At 58.3% G+C, this 15194-nt stretch overlaps 1 protein-coding gene across 1 annotated transcript in view; it reads right to left on the bottom strand.

Annotated features, from left to right (window-relative positions):
- Positions 1 to 15194, bottom strand: part of ANKFY1 (ankyrin repeat and FYVE domain containing 1) — a 64308-nt gene that overhangs the window by 3741 nt on the left and 45373 nt on the right. The window contains exons 13-22 of the mRNA XM_029928750.1: positions 14173 to 14270; positions 11305 to 11512; positions 10098 to 10196; positions 9765 to 9918; positions 8733 to 8901; positions 7905 to 8023; positions 6947 to 7103; positions 6050 to 6250; positions 4692 to 4868; positions 406 to 553 (exon numbers count right to left, since the gene is read on the bottom strand). Of these exons, the coding sequence (XP_029784610.1) occupies positions 406 to 553; positions 4692 to 4868; positions 6050 to 6250; positions 6947 to 7103; positions 7905 to 8023; positions 8733 to 8901; positions 9765 to 9918; positions 10098 to 10196; positions 11305 to 11512; positions 14173 to 14270 (1530 nt within the window). The remainder of the gene's footprint in view (positions 1 to 405; positions 554 to 4691; positions 4869 to 6049; positions 6251 to 6946; positions 7104 to 7904; positions 8024 to 8732; positions 8902 to 9764; positions 9919 to 10097; positions 10197 to 11304; positions 11513 to 14172; positions 14271 to 15194) is intronic.

Genomic DNA, 15194 nt, shown 5'->3' on the forward strand with positions numbered 1-15194 from the left:
TACTGTGCAAGCCCAGAAGCCCAAGTGGAAAATCTCGACTGCTCACGGACCGCCCTCTAAACGGGACACAGCCAGAGTAGCCACTGTCCGCGCACAGGGCCATCCTGTCCAGGCTTCACCACCCCCAAGGCTCCGGCATTAACGCAAGCTCATAACCCTATGCTTTCTGCTCCCACGGCGGGCCAAAGGCGAGGCGCGGTGGCTGTACAGGAGCCCACGCAGACGGGAGGCCGCCCGCGGACGGTCCGTGGCAGGACGGAGGCCCAGCCGCAGCACCACCCGCCCCAGCTCTGCCGCCCTGAGGTCCCGGGAGCGGGCCCACGGGCGCGGCGCACCTCCACCTCCAGACCCGGGGGCCCGCTCAGGGCCCTCGGCACGGGGCACAGGGGACTGCCTGGCAACTACCGTTATTTCCATTCTCGTCCAGAGCAGCGAAGTCCACCGCGTTCTCCAGGAGGACGGAGCAGATGGTGGGCAGGTCGTGCTGCGCAGCGAGGTGCAGGGCAGTCTGGCGGTGCTTCGTCAGCTCATTCACTCTGGCTCCTGCAAGAAGCTGTGCGGGCTGATTACATGCGCAGCCTCGCCCGCAGCCCGCCCAGGGCCCACTCCCGGGGCCCGAGCCTGCCTGTCTCCGGGTCCCCGTGTGGCCGCCGGGCTGGCAGAGCTGGGAGCGGCAGGGCCTCCCTCGCACTCCTGGGGCGCCGTGAGACAGCGAGGCCCGGCCCAGGCAGAAACCCCCGATGGCCAGCGTGCTAACCACCCGTGCCGTAGGGCAGAGGCGCTCTGCGCGCCCCCAGGCCGTGAGCCTCCACGTGCGATGGCCACTGCTCGCAGCCGTAAGACCAGGCTGGCGGATTCAGCTCTGAAATCTACTCTAACCAAAGCACAAAACAGGCAGTCATCAAGATGGTAAAGATCCATGGTTTAGCATGGAACGCTGTCTGGGATATAGTAAGTCACAAAAAGGTCCATCAGGAGGCGGTATGAGAGTGCCCCGTTTGCCGAGGGACGTGTGCGTGTGCACACGCTCCCGGGAGGTGCGGGCGAGCATCTCCGCCACACACACTCAGCTGGGGATGAAAGGGAGCCACTTCCAGCTCGATGCCCTTATGTGCGTCAAGGTTTTCCACAATAAGCCTGTACTATTTTTATGTTACTTTTTAAAAGAAAGAAATTAACCAAAGAATTGCAGAGTCAAGAGCAGAAAGGCCCTTTAGACACAGTCTCGCCCCCTCATTAAGCTTCCTCTTCCGGACAGAGTTCCGCCTGCTCCAGGGGAGAACCCGGTCTGCGCCTCGTCTGAGGCCTGAGGCCACCCCGGGGGAGCGGAGGCACGGTTAGCTGCTGTGGTGGCCGCCCGGACTTCCGGGTCCCAGCCCTCCCAGACCTGCGGGCGCCCAGCGAGACCACGCACAGACCCAGGAGGGCACACAGAGGTGTCGTGGTCGTGGGTGCTGCGTGTACTGGGGTTCACAGCTAACCGCAAAGCTAGTTAACTGGCAGGGAGGGAGTTTGGGGAAAAGTGCTCTTTCAACATGAACAGGCTCCAACATTAAGCTGCACGGCCTTTATTTGCAAGATCAGCCGTTTCTAGGGACCCCTATCGTCTGCAAGCTCAGGCCCCAGTGAGGCAGCCGTACGGCCTTGGTGAAGAGGCCATCACCCTGTGACCTCTCGGCTCCTAGATGGACACACGGCCCAGCCCCCCCTACCCCGAGGCCTGCTGCGACCCCCTTGGCTGCTCCCCACACCCAGTCTGTGGCTGGTGCCACCAGACGCTCCCCGCCCCCACCCGATCATTCTACAACCCACCTCATGGCCACTGCCTCCCCCGGCCCCTGCTCCGGTGACCCCGCCCATGCCCTCACTCCCCACCACTAAGGTCAATGCTCCCTCAGCTCTAACACGTCACAAGTCATAAAGGTTTCTGAAAAATGATTTTTTAAAGCAAAAATGGCAGAGGGGCCCCTGGCTGGCTCAATCAGCAGTACATGCGACTCCTGGTCATGGGGTGGGGAGCCTCAAGCCCCACCCCACACCAGGCATGGAACGTACTTAATAAAAAAAAGTTTTAATAAAATTTAAAAAGTCAGGGCAGCAGAGGCTGGTCAAGTGCCCCAAAGGGCTGATGGGAGGCACGGGCGACCGTAGCATTAGGAGCCAGCCAGGTAACACGGAGCCCGTAGCTCTGGGCACACCCTGGCTTCTCTGCCGCCAGAGCGTAAATGCTGCTCCCCGTTCTTGCTCTGAACCGTCACCCTCGGCAACCTGGCCCCTAGCCGCCTCTCGAAGCACATCCACTGTCGCCCCAAATTTCAACCCCACTTTTCTAGTGAAAGCACATCACATGCACTGCCCAGGCTCCTCATCCTGGCTCAGACCGCTCCCAAGCCTGGGGGGCACTATGTTCTACTGGAAACGACAGGCTCGGGAACTAACCGGAAACGGCTAAAATCCCAGCCACACTACTGACTCCCTCATAATCTTGGCAGGGGGGCGGGATTCTTTCCGAGCTAACATTTTCTCCTCTGTAAAACAAGAAAACTCCCCTGCACCCCTCTGGTTTTGAGAATTAAGAGGCGGTAATAAGCCCCTTGACCTCAGTCTTGGTGGTGATGTTTTGGATCTGACTCCAAAAGCAAAAATAAACAAGCGGGGCCACAAACTAGGAAGCTCTGCTCCAGAAAGAAAACTACCAACACACGAAAGGGCACGACCTACTGAATGGAAGAGAACATGTGCAAATCGTCTACCTGGTAAGGGGCTAGTTTTCAAAACACATACACAACGCATCATAACGCAACAGCAAAAACAAACAAAAAACAGGGGCGCCTGGGGGGCTCAGTCACTCAGGAATCCAGCTCTTGACCAGCCAGGGCTGTGGGGTCATGCCCCGCACTAGGCTCTGTGCCGAGTGGAGCCTGCTTGAGGGGCTCTCTCTCTCCCCCTCCCCTGCCTCCATCTCTCTCTATATATATATTCCAGTAGCAAAAAAGCCCCACCAAATACAACTTAAAAACAAGCAAAGAACTGGATAGAATTTCTCCAGAGAGGACACACAGACGGCAGACAGACACATGGACAGAGGCTCCCACCCCCACCCCACTCATCAGGGAAACTAAATCAAAACCGCAGTTAGCGGTCACCTCAAAATGACTAAAACCCACAACGGAAGACGGCGTGGAGAGGGACCCTCGAGCACCGCTGGTGGGACGGGAACTGGAGTGGTCGCTCTGGAGAACACTGTCGGGGCGCCTCCAAACAGGAGCGGCAGAGCGACACGACCCGGAATCTCCACCGGTACGTGTTTATCCAAAGGAAAGCCACGAACTGTTTAGCAGAGAAGGAAGCTTACCGCATGGGCTGTAAACAAGCTTTAAAACCCCTTTGCTACTGGACGAGCCAGCCGGCCAGCCCGCACGCTACGTTAACCCGACAATCCCGGCCTGCTGCTGACCTCCTCGAGACCTCTCCACAGACAGGAGACGGAGCGGCCCCCGGCGTCTGGGGGCCGGGGCCCCACCGCCCCTGCACGGCACGCTGGACCCCTCGAGGATGCACCGGCCGCCCCGGACCTGGAACCCGGGCTGCGCCCCGGGCCAGCAGCCTGCCGACCACGCTCCTGCAGCCCACCTGCACCCGGCACGGGGGCGGGGGCGGGGGGTTCCAAGGCCCACACACGTCCTAGGTTATTGGAAAAACACGACTCTGAAAAGCTGTTTGCACCCCGACGTTCACCACCGCATTACTGACAGCGGCCAAGATCTGGGAACAAACCAAATGCCCAGTGAGGGATGCGTGAGGGGATCAAGATGCGGCACATGCACGCGATGGAATAGCACTCGGCCATGAAGAATGAGGTCCTGCCATTTGTAACAACATGGATGGACCCTGAGGATATTCCACCAAGTGAAAGAAGTCAAACAGAGAAACAAAAATACTGTATGACCTCACTTACATGTGGAATCTAAAAAGCAAACCAAACAACGAACTCATAGACACAGTGAACAATGGTCTCAGGGTGGGGGGAGGGGGTGAAATGGGTGAAGGAAACAGAAGGTACAGAACTCCCAGTTACAAAATACGTAAGTCCTGGGCATGTTAACACCCAGCATGGCGACCACAGTTAATAACACCGTTCTGTGGTTTGGAAGTTGCTAAGAGGACTCACAGTCCTCACCGTAAGAAACTAGCTTTCTGGCTGTGTGTGTGACGGCTGGCAAACAGCCCTGCTATGGTGATCAGTCTGCAGCACATACAAATATTGAATCTCTATGATGTGCACCTAAAACTAATACAATGTTTCATGTCAACTATACCTCCATCAAAAAAAAAAAAAAGACTAAACAAGAAAGAGACAGGGGACTCGAGAGCCCCTGAAGGCCAGCGCAGGACACAGACAACAGAAGCGGGCCTCCTCCCCCTGGCACCCTGGCCGGCCGCGGCCACCCAAGTCCCAAGTCCTGCCTTCCCCCGAGGCCCCGCTCCAGCCCTGCCAGCACGAGCGGCCTGCTGGGCTCTGGGGCCACTCTGCCCCCCGACACAGCTGCTCTCCCGAGGGCACTGCCTTAGTTCCCCGAACGCACGCCGGCCTCTCAGGAAACCTGGCAGAACACCGGTGGCGAGCGCTTCCGCACGCGCCACAACTTGCGCGGTCCACGTGTGACGTGCCACGCTCCGGGGACACTTACCAGGTTGCGGACGATGATCTCTGACCCTGCTTGGACAGCGAGGTGCAGAGGGGTCAGCTTGGAGGCGTCCTGCACTCTGGAGTTCACATTGGCCTGCACGCTGATCAGGAACAGGACGCTCTCGATATCAGAGTGCTGGACTGCCACGTGAAGAAAATTCCGGCCCTTGTTGTCCACCTGCGGCACCAAGCGGGAGCGTCCTGAGCACCGCGAGCTGCGCCGGCCACAGGCGACCTGCCGGTGCGGCCGCCCCTCAGTTCCAGGAGGCTCCCTCCCAAGAACCAACACAGCACACCCCCCCCCCCCCACGACAGACCTGTCTGCACACGTGTGCCTGACTAGGTGTGCGTGGCCACATCCCCGTGGCTGGGGACAGGGAGCCCTGGATTGGGTTAACAGACAGAGACGACGTGCGGGACGGAAAGAGGAAGGGTGCTGCGGGGAAAGCAAAGGCAGCGAGCACCCCCGCTCTGGTGGGACAAGCACCCAGCACCCTAAAGCCACAACCACAACACAAGCCTGACCCCTGAGCGGTTTCAGAAAGCGTCCTGTTCACGGAGCACGCGCAGCAGACTTTGCGGACGCGGGCAGACAGGAGCTGGCGGCCAGTGAGCACCCGGTGCGCGGCGCGGGACAGCAGCACGCCACGCTCCCACCTCCCACGCACCCGGCCCCAGCACGTGTCTCCCTAGGACTCTGAGCTACAGGGCCTGTGTCCCACGGGGCATGAGGGACAAGCACCAAGGCCATGCCTTGGCACCCACACAAGTGCATCACGCACGAACGCCTGTGCTGGAGAGGCGAGGCAGGAGCCCCCGACCGGCTGGGATGTCATTTTGTTCCATGTCACGGCCATCAGGAGCTTACTCCACAGGCCGGAGCCCCCAGTCCGGCGCGGGCACTTCCCACCCACCCCGCCCTGCAGGACAGGTCACCGGCCAGGCTGGGCAGCAGCCTGGGGAACCACAGAGAAGCTCAGCTGAATGATGACAAGTCCTCAGACACTTTCCCCCAGAGAGCTGCCCCAGTGTCATGGCAACAGCTCAAGTTCAGTTCAGATCTCGGCAAGACACTCACTCCTAGGGCCCTGAGACCAAGCAGAGGCACACGCGACATCACGCATGCACACCACAGACTCCCTCGTCCAGGCGCCACCCCGTGCTGGGCACGCAGGGCACGGCAGCCGAATCTCAGCGGCACCGGCAGCGACAGTTCAGCTGAATGGCCAGACTTCAAGGAAAGGGAGTGCAATTTCAAAATATGAGAGATCTGTGTGGCTGAGGACTTCTGTTCAGTGTCCCGTAATGGGCTGCGCTGAGCTTGGGCACCATGCAGGGCATCGGGTGCGGGTCCCTCACCTGCTCAGCAGCCCCAGGCTCTCGCTTTAGGATGGCCTCGGCTGCCCGGTTATTCTTGTAGGTCATGGCGCAGGCAAACGGGGTCAGCGCCTGTCTGTCACGGACACTCAGGTGGACGTCAGGATGGGAGACCAGCAACTGAATGATGCCGTCGTGCTGGTTGCTGATGGCCACGTGGACAGGTGCCCTTCCTTCTGCATCCTGTGAGAACAGGGCACAATTTCAGTGTCCAGATGAAAGGGGAAACCCAGGAAAAATGTGAAGGAGAAAAACTTTCAAATAGAATTTGGTTCTAAGGTCCAATACTGCCACCTTGTGTTGGAAATGAAATTATCAAGGGGCCAAGCCCAGAGAAGACTGCAAGCCGACGTCACGGCCCCACACTCCAGTGCCCCAGGGACACAGACACACTTCACTTAGAGGATGTGCATTCGGCCCGCCTCTGAGTTACACCACTTCTCATCCGGCTGATCCGGCTGCAGGGCAACAAACGTCAATGCCCACAGGCCAAGACTCTGAAGAGCACCCAGGAACATGACTCCTGGGGGCTCAACTGACCTGCTGGAACATTCCCTGAACACAGCGCTCAGCTGGAGACTAGGACAAACTTAGTGCCATCATGTAACCACCAGAGACAAAAGGCAGAGAAAAGCCGACGGAAGAAACCCTCCCCCTACTATAGAAAGAGCAAAGACACAAAGCGGGAAAGTCTTCACCTGAAACCCTTACAATCCCTAGGTAGGCTGTGCGTCCCAGAGGAAGTCACTCCATCCGCCTGTCCCTCACCCTTACCCACGGCCAAGCCGAGGCCCAGGACGGAGAGTCTGCAAGGCCCCCGCCTTAGGTTTCCCTAGTTCTGGGCTCACCATCTACCTCCCTAGAAAGAGAAACTTTTACCTGTGCGTTTACATTGGCACCAAATTCCAGAAGACACTGCACCGTCTCTTCCAGCCCCCAGGAGGCTGCCAAATGCAAGGGTGTTTGCCCGTCTCTGGCTTCCTCCTCCCCTTCTCCGTTAGCACCAGGCTGTCTGGGACTGTTCACATCGCAGCCGCTGAAAGCAAGGGGGGCATGAAGGGCAGGATTCAAGAGCCAGGCTTCCAAGCCAGCCAAAGGCACGCTGCTAAATGCATGGCAGCAGCCTCCCACGATGCAGCAGGGCCGCCGCCACCGCCAGCCTGAAGGCTGGGCCCCACCCCCATCGATTCCTCCGGTCTTGGGGGCAGCCCAGGCATCAGAACTCTTAGAAGTTCCCCAGGAGATCCATATGCAATGAAAATTTAGAGAGGGGGCGCCTGGGTAGCTCAGTTAGTCGAGCGTCTGACCCTTGGTTTCAGCACAGGTCATTATCCCAGAGTCGTGGGATCAAGCCCCACTTAAGATGCTCTCTCTCTCTCTACTCGTCTCCGCCACTCATACTTGCTCTTTCGTAAGTGAAAAAGCAAAAAAAATCAATGAACTTTGAGAAGCACTGCTCTAAAGGTCCCTCCTACGCACGCGTCACTCTGAGTGAGCCACGGGCCTCCCGGGCGCATGCACTTGGGGGGGTCCTGCAGGGGCCCTCTGGTTCCCTCCAGCCCAGCCTCATGCCTGCACTGTGTCAACTGGCCTGACTGGACTCCAGGAGGCCCTGTGCCCCCTCCGCCACCCCCAGCAGGAGGCTGGCTCAGCGTCGCGACGCGGTTACATGGCACACAGCCCCTCTCCTCACAAGGGAGTGAAGTTCCCTTAACAGGCTGGCCTGACAGAGCGGTGACCCCGACAGCCTCGCCAGGCAAGCCGGACCAGCGGAGGCCCGCCGTGCCCAGCAGGACGCAGCGGCGGGGGGCGCGGAGGGCGTGTGGGCCTCTCTGACCTGCGGACGAGGAAGCAGGCCGTAAGCTCGTTGTTCTCGTCGATGGCCCTGTGCAGGAGCGTCTGAAGGCACCCGCCGGGCCCTGGGCCCCAGCATGTGGCATCGCAACCGTGTCTGACCTGCAGAAGACACACGCCACTCGCAAAGACCGCCCGGCAAAGGCGAAGATTTTACCGGCTCCCTGTACAACACCAGATGCGCTTTTTCAGGCACGACACAGTGGACAGTTGGCTGCTGGTTATTTTACTCTGTGTCATTCGTTAGTTCTACAAACACTCATTAAAACGTGCTCTGCACGAGTTCTCACAGCAGGTCCTATGGAACGGGTTTGGGAAAAACGAGACAGGTAGGTTTCCCAGGGCCCTCGAGAGCCGTGTCCTAGGAGGGACAGAAAACCCCGTCCGTCCCGCCCTCGGCAACACACCCGCAGTGAGCAGGTCACCCCGTGACAGCTGGCCCTGACCCCTGGATGCACGACGCCGCGGCGTGCTACACGAGGCGTTCCCTGGGCAGGCGGCCAGGGGCCTGGGGCCTTACCGCCGCGGTGACTGCGAGGGCGACACGGCGAGCACCCTCTCGGGAGAGGCCTCCTGGGGACACCTCCACTCTCCAGCTGCTGCAAGGCGGTTCAATAAGCTGCCTAGACACCAGCGCTGGCCGAGATGACGCTGAGCTCCGAGTGTCTTTACCGGGACGTTCAACTGCTCACCCACCCCGCTGGCGGCTGGGCAGGCCTCGCGCTCTGGCCACTGCCCCGCAGGCACCAGCCGTGTCGGTGACCGAAACCCCGCCACGTGCAGACAGAGGCTGCCGTGGAGCTGCTCTCACCAGAGTGGATGCGATGTCCTCCAGGTGATTCGCCAGCGCAAGCCACAGCGGGGGGTCCCCCTTCTCGTCCGGCACAGACATGTCTGCCCCTCGCGTGCATATGGCGTCCACGACGAGAGGGAGCTGGTTCTTGATGGCCAGCTGCAGGGCCGTCTCCCCGTCCTGGGTCCTGCCAAGACACGCACACCAAAACCCACGTCTGCATCGGACTCACACGCGAACCCCGCCCCTTGTGGGCGTTCCGACGCCGGAACCTACTGGGTCCGTGCAACGCCCTCACTCCCGCTAACGCACCTTCCCAGCAATGGAGCCTGTCGGCAGCATCTGCCCCTTCCGCCTCGTAGCAAACACAGCCGGGCCCTCCTCTTGCACCAGGAAGATGCCCGACCCCAGCCCCCGCGGGCCTCTCTGGGTAGAGCCGCCTCCGGCAGCACCTCAATAAAACGCACCCCAGCTGCCCACTTGACAAAACCCTTCTTTTACCAGTCACTCGGGGTCTCCCGACACTGGAAATAAAAATAAGTTCTTCTGAAAATTCAAAACCAATACCAACTTAAATCTGTTTTTCCCGCAAGCCTTTTTGACAGCTCATTTGTTGGAATATTCTTTGTTATGCACGAAATCCCATCTGAACAACTGCTTCTGGACTGTTCTTTTAGTTTTTATTTTTTTAATTTTTTAATGTTTTATTTATTTTTGAAAGCGAGAGAGAGAGAGAGAGAGAGAGAGAGAGAGAGAGAGAGACAGCATTAACAGGGGAGGGGCAGAGAGACAGGGAGACACAGAATCGGAAGCAGGCTCCAGGCTCTGAGCTGTCAGCACAGAGCCCGACGCGGGGCTCGAACCCACTAACCACGAGATCATGACCTGAGCCGAAGCCGGATACTTAACCGACTGAGCCCCGCCAGCGGCCCTGAACTGTTCTTTCGATGACCTTGTGCTCTACCGGGCACGAGCCCCAGCCCGGAGCCTACGCCGTGCTCTCAGTGAAGCGGGCCCGGTGCTACAGCGGTGACGGCGTTCGCAGCCCACCTGACGCTGATGTCCGCCTGGTGCTCCAGGAGGAAGAGGGCGCTCCTGCTGTCCTGCCGCTGCATGGCCATGTGCAGCAAGGTCTGCCCGTCCGACATGGTGTCGTTGATGCAAGCACCGGAGCCCAGCAGCTGGGCTGCGATCGTGTGCATGCCTGGGAAAGAGACAGGCCCCAACTGGCACCCGCGCAGCGCTTCCCACTCTCACCGTGTGACTGCAACAAACACGCCTCGCGACCTCTCAAGGCCACTTTTCCACCGGGCATTACAGGCCCGACCCTCACGCCTCCCTCCCCCCTCTGCCCAGAGCTCGGCAGCTCGGGCTCCTTCCTACCCGTCCATAACGCCAGGCCCAGCACAGTCTGGTCTCGGGAATCCTTGAGGCTGAAGTCCGGAATGATTTGCAAGTTGTTGGTGGCGTGAAGAGCGTTAGCTAAAATTATTAAAGGAAAAGAACATTGGGTTTCACCACCCCATGGATCACATTTCAAGTATTCAAGACAGTGAGAGCTCACGTTCCAACGGACCGGCTGGCTGGAACACAACCCCCTCCACACAAAGAGAATTCATAAATGTAGTGGGGAGTGGAAGCCAGAAACCGGTATTTTGGAGCAAAGCTAACAGGGAAAATAAGGGCTTTTAAAGCTTAAAATACTGCATTTTCTCAAAAGGAAAATGCTGCCGTGAAAACACACACGGCTGATTGCTGAGGAGAGGCTCAAAACAATGCCCAGCAACGTCTTCTGGATGCGTAACTCCTACCATCTTACAGCTGCTGGGAAGGCTAAGAAAAAGGCACATTCTACCTAAAACCCCACTGCTGGGGCGCCTGGGGGGCTCAGCTGGTTAAGCATCCGACTTCGGCTCAGGTCATGATCATGGTTCGTGAGTTCAAGCCCCACATCAGGCTCTGTGCTGATCGCTCAGAGCCTGGAGCCTGCTTTGGATTCTGGGTCTCCCTCTCTCTCTGCTCCTCCCCTGCTCATGCTCTGTCTCTCTCACAAATAAATAAACATTAAAAAAAATTTTTTAATAAAATTAAAAAATAAATAAAATAAAATCCCACTTCTGTCCCCAAGCACGCTGCTAAAAAAGGCGGGCCTTGACAAGGACACAGGCAAGAGGGAAGCCGGGGATGACCTCTTGAGGAAAGCGAGCCTCCCCGTGCAGGGCCTCCCCTGGTCCACTTGCCGGGGAGACTGGCCGACGGGAGCACCCACCGGCTCGTGCGGCACGTGCGGCCCTGGTGTCCTTGGACACTGCTCAGGCCAAGGCAGAGCTTTGGGAAAACACCCAACATAAGGGAGAAAGAGGCAGTCCAAGGCTCTAACACCATAAGCTAACAGCTGGAACAGGCAGGCCCCATCCTGAAAGCGCACGCGGGGACGCACGGCCATCAGGAGCCAGACTTCATGCTTATCCAGTCTGACCTGAGAGGATGGGGCGTAAGAAAACTCACTCACGGAAGGAACACCAACTCCGTGGCTAACGACTCCACACTACTGCGCAAAGGTCAAGGACAGGCAGTTCCCAGCCCCTACCTTTCTGCTCCAGGATGACAGACACCACGTCCGGGTGATCGTAGGCAATCGCCATGTGCAGCGGCGTCTGCAGGTAGATGCCGTCCCCGGCGCCGGCCGGGGGCGCGGCCTCCGCGGTCTGCAGGTTGGGGTTGGCGCCTTGCTGCAGGAGCTCCGCGGTGAGGCTGGCCAGCCCGTGCCGACAGGCCGTGTGCAGCGGGGTTTCTCCCTGAACGGAAGCAAATGGCCCGCTCAGAGCCACTCGGGCCGGGAGTTCCCGTCCTCGAGGGCTCGTGACAGCCTGTGCGCTGGGACCCAGGTCCCCAGGGCAGTCACAGCCCTGGGCCCATCCTGTCACCGGCTGACCGTGACTCATCACACCCTGGTCTCCCTCCCACTCCTGCGCCGTTGCCCTGGTTTCTGTAGTGTCTTCCCCAGCGCCCTCCAAACACCCTCGCACCTCTCCTCAACGTCCGGCGACCTTCCTAACTGCCTGTGTTTATAACTGTCTTGCTAATTACAGAAACAATTCATTAAACAACAGCAACAGACGACCCCCGAGTGCTACTGAAATAAGCCCCGTGGAGGCTGCAAGAGCTGGGACCACAGCCCTGTGGTGACACGGCCCCCAGTCTGGCCCCCTTGGCCCTCTGGCCCCCATCCCCACTAGGTTCTCGACCGGCTCGCACCAGCCCCATCTCGAACCCTGAGGGAGACCTCCTTCTCCCACTTTTAAATTTAAACCATTTCAGGTTGGCCCTTACACATACTCAGTTCAATATTCAAAAGGACAAGAACAGGGGCGCCTGGGGGGCTCAGTCGGTTAAGCCTCCGACTTCATTCGGCTCAGGTCATGATCTCACAGTTCATGGGTTCGAGCCCCGCGTCGGGCTCTGTGCTGACAGCTCAGAGCCTGGAGCCTGCTTCCGATTCTGTGTCTCCCTCTCTCTCTGCCCCTCCCTGCTCATGCTGTCTCTCTCTGTCTCAAAAATAAATAAAACAATAAAAAAGAAAAGGACAAGAACATACGTGACAAGATTCCTCTCGTGCCCTGCCCCCACTGCCCAACCACCCCCCTCAAAGAACCCTCAGAGTCTCTGCAGGGACAAAACGAACAATCACAGCGACGCACACACAACGTCTCTTCACCCAAACAACCCGAAACAAACTGAACACACTGCTCTCTCTGCGCACCTCATCCGTTTAACGAGTCAAAGAGCTCTACAAGGCTCGCTGTGAAATAAACCAAGTTCCTATTCTTTTCCCTAAAGAAACACCCCTCCCCTCCTGGAGGGACCACAACTAACTCTCTCAGCTGGGTTTCTGTAATCTCCACGTTTCTTTTTTGTCTTGAGAGAACGAGCAAGCGTACGAGTTGGGGAGGGCAGAGGGAGAGAGAGGAAAATCCCCAGCAGGCTAATCTCAGCGTGGAGCCAGACGTGGGGCTCGATCCCACAACCTGGGATAATGACCTGAGCTGGTATCAAGAGTCAGACACCAACTGAGCCGTCAAGCACCCCTGAAATCTCCATATTTCTAACTTAGTCCCCCAGGCTGTCCTGTGTCTGGGCGGGACAGGACTCGGCCCCCCGCACCCCTCCCCGCTGTGCTGCGTCATGTGGAGAACCTCACAACAGTGCCCTCCTCCATGGGGCCGTCTTCCGCCCTGGCCCCTCCCTGACATGCTCGCACAGGGCGCGCCCATCCCGCCCAGGAGCCCCAGCAGCGTCTACAAGCACGGGAGTCTAACTCCCAGAGCCCCACTGCCCCCCGATCTCCCCGCCGCCTGCTGTGCAGCCCTGTTCAACAGTCACAGCAAGGAGTTCACGGTCCCCAAGGCGGTCCTCCTTCCCTCTGTGGGCCCAACGGCGTCCCCACCTCCACTGCCCCTGCTTCTGACAGCCATAAGCCGACAGGAGCGAAATTCTGCAACTCTTCCAAAAGCGGTCCTGTGCCTCCGGACTCCGTGTCTGAGGTCAGGACGAGTCGCTGCTGGTCTAGAGGACTCTCACCGGCCCCGGCCGCGACCTCAGCAGAGCCCTGGCACGCCAGCTTCCCAGGAGCCCCGCTCACTCGAATGACCACACCGCAGTCTACTCAAAACCCTTCACATGCTTCCTCTCTCCCCATAGGATGAAGTCCAAGGAACTCGACCAGCACTCCAGACCTTTCCCCAGTGTCCTGTTCACTTGCTGTCAAGTCGGGTGTCTCCTGGCGCATCTTAGGGGTCTCCCAGTTTTGCAACGAAGGGTATCAGAGAAGGAGCAGCTGGCAGACCATGCGACCTCCCGCACAGGCTTTGTAAAGCTGGGGCACAGGGCGGACGGTGACACATGGCGATGCAGGAAGAGACGGGGACACAGACAGAGACACGCGATGGGAGGAGCAAAGCTGAGAAAGCCACCGGAGCGCTCCGACACGCCGTCCCGGCCGGCGAGCAGGCCGCGTGTGGGCTCGGGCAGAGCCGTGAGCAGATCTGGGGGGGGCAGGGGGAGGGCTGCCGTCCCCCTCCACCTCCAGGTGCCTCACGTTCGGGCTGACCGGCCCATGAGCAACCTCCCAACCCGGACCCGGGTCTCCGTACTGGAGAGTCTCGAACCTCAGTGTTCTACCCTGAAATGAGGGGTTTGCGGGTGCGGAAAACGCCGAGGTCCACCGTGAGAATTAAAGGGCTAATACTTTCGAGGCTCTTAGCACAAAGTAGACACGAAGTAAATGTAACCTCAGAGACAAACACAGCCTCCCTACATAAAAATGGCAAAGTGAAAATAACACCATGTGGTCTCCAACGTCCCAGAGCAGAACACAAAGAGGAAAAGAAACTATTTTTCTCCACACCCACCACCGCCACACCGTCTGCAGACCACTCAGCCGTCCGGTCACACTCACCCACTTGTTCCTGTGGTTGACATGGGCTCCGCTGGTGGCCAGGAAAAGGGCCGCCGCCTCGTTCCCGGCTTCGGCCGCCCGCTGCAGTAGGCAGTTCCCTAGGGGACGAGGCGCACAGTCATGCTCCACACGAGCCCTCCCCGCCACCTGACACAAGTGACAAGGCCACTCGGCAAGTCCACACGGGCCGTCTCTACATGTGGAACCAGACACTGCGTACGCCTGAGAGGAGCAAGACTCGGTCCGGCCGTCAGGGGACATCGACTCTTCCCAGAGTCTGCCACCGGCCGCCACGAGGACCAGAGGGGCGTTGCGTCTCCTGCCGAAGGTTCAACAGCGATGCCCCTGACATTTAACTCTCTGTTGTGAGGGGTCTATCCTGGGCCTGTCCTGCACACTGTGTGACAACCAGACGCCAACAGCATCCCCAACCTCGCCGTAACAAGCAAATATGTCTACAGCTGTCTGTCTGAGAACCTCTGGCCTTAGAATGACCGTTGGGAAGATGTTATAAGCTGAAGTTCTACCTGGAAATGGCCTGTTATTCCTCAGGCCTTAAATATATTTGTTCTTGGCCTAGAAATGTTTTGTTTAGCACTGTCTTCTACACGAAAATCTTAGAAAAAAGCAAACTTCTTTTCTTCTTTCCCTTGTGAAACAGTTTTAGCAACAAACCAGTATTTCTCTACAAAAATCCACTTCCTTTTTAGATAAACACAAAATAACATGTTCTACAGCTATGCTATTTGAATTTTTTGTAAATGTTTATTTATTTTTGAGAGGGAGAGGGAGAGAGCGAGGCGGGGCGGGGCGGGGCGAGGCTCTGAAGCAGGCTCTGGGCTCTGCGCTTACAGCAGTGAGCCTGGCGCGGGGCTCAAACCCATAAACTGTGAGACGATGACCTGAGCCCAACTCAGACGCCTAACCCACTGAGCCAGCCAGTTGTCCCAGCTATGCTGTTTGAAAACTCAAATTAAATACCAGGACTAAAAATAGGTAAAGAAATGGTACAAACACTTTTC

The sequence above is a fragment of the Suricata suricatta genome, chromosome 17 (assembly GCF_006229205.1).
Source record: "Suricata suricatta isolate VVHF042 chromosome 17, meerkat_22Aug2017_6uvM2_HiC, whole genome shotgun sequence".
In the NCBI taxonomy this organism is placed as follows: domain Eukaryota; kingdom Metazoa; phylum Chordata; class Mammalia; order Carnivora; family Herpestidae; genus Suricata; species Suricata suricatta.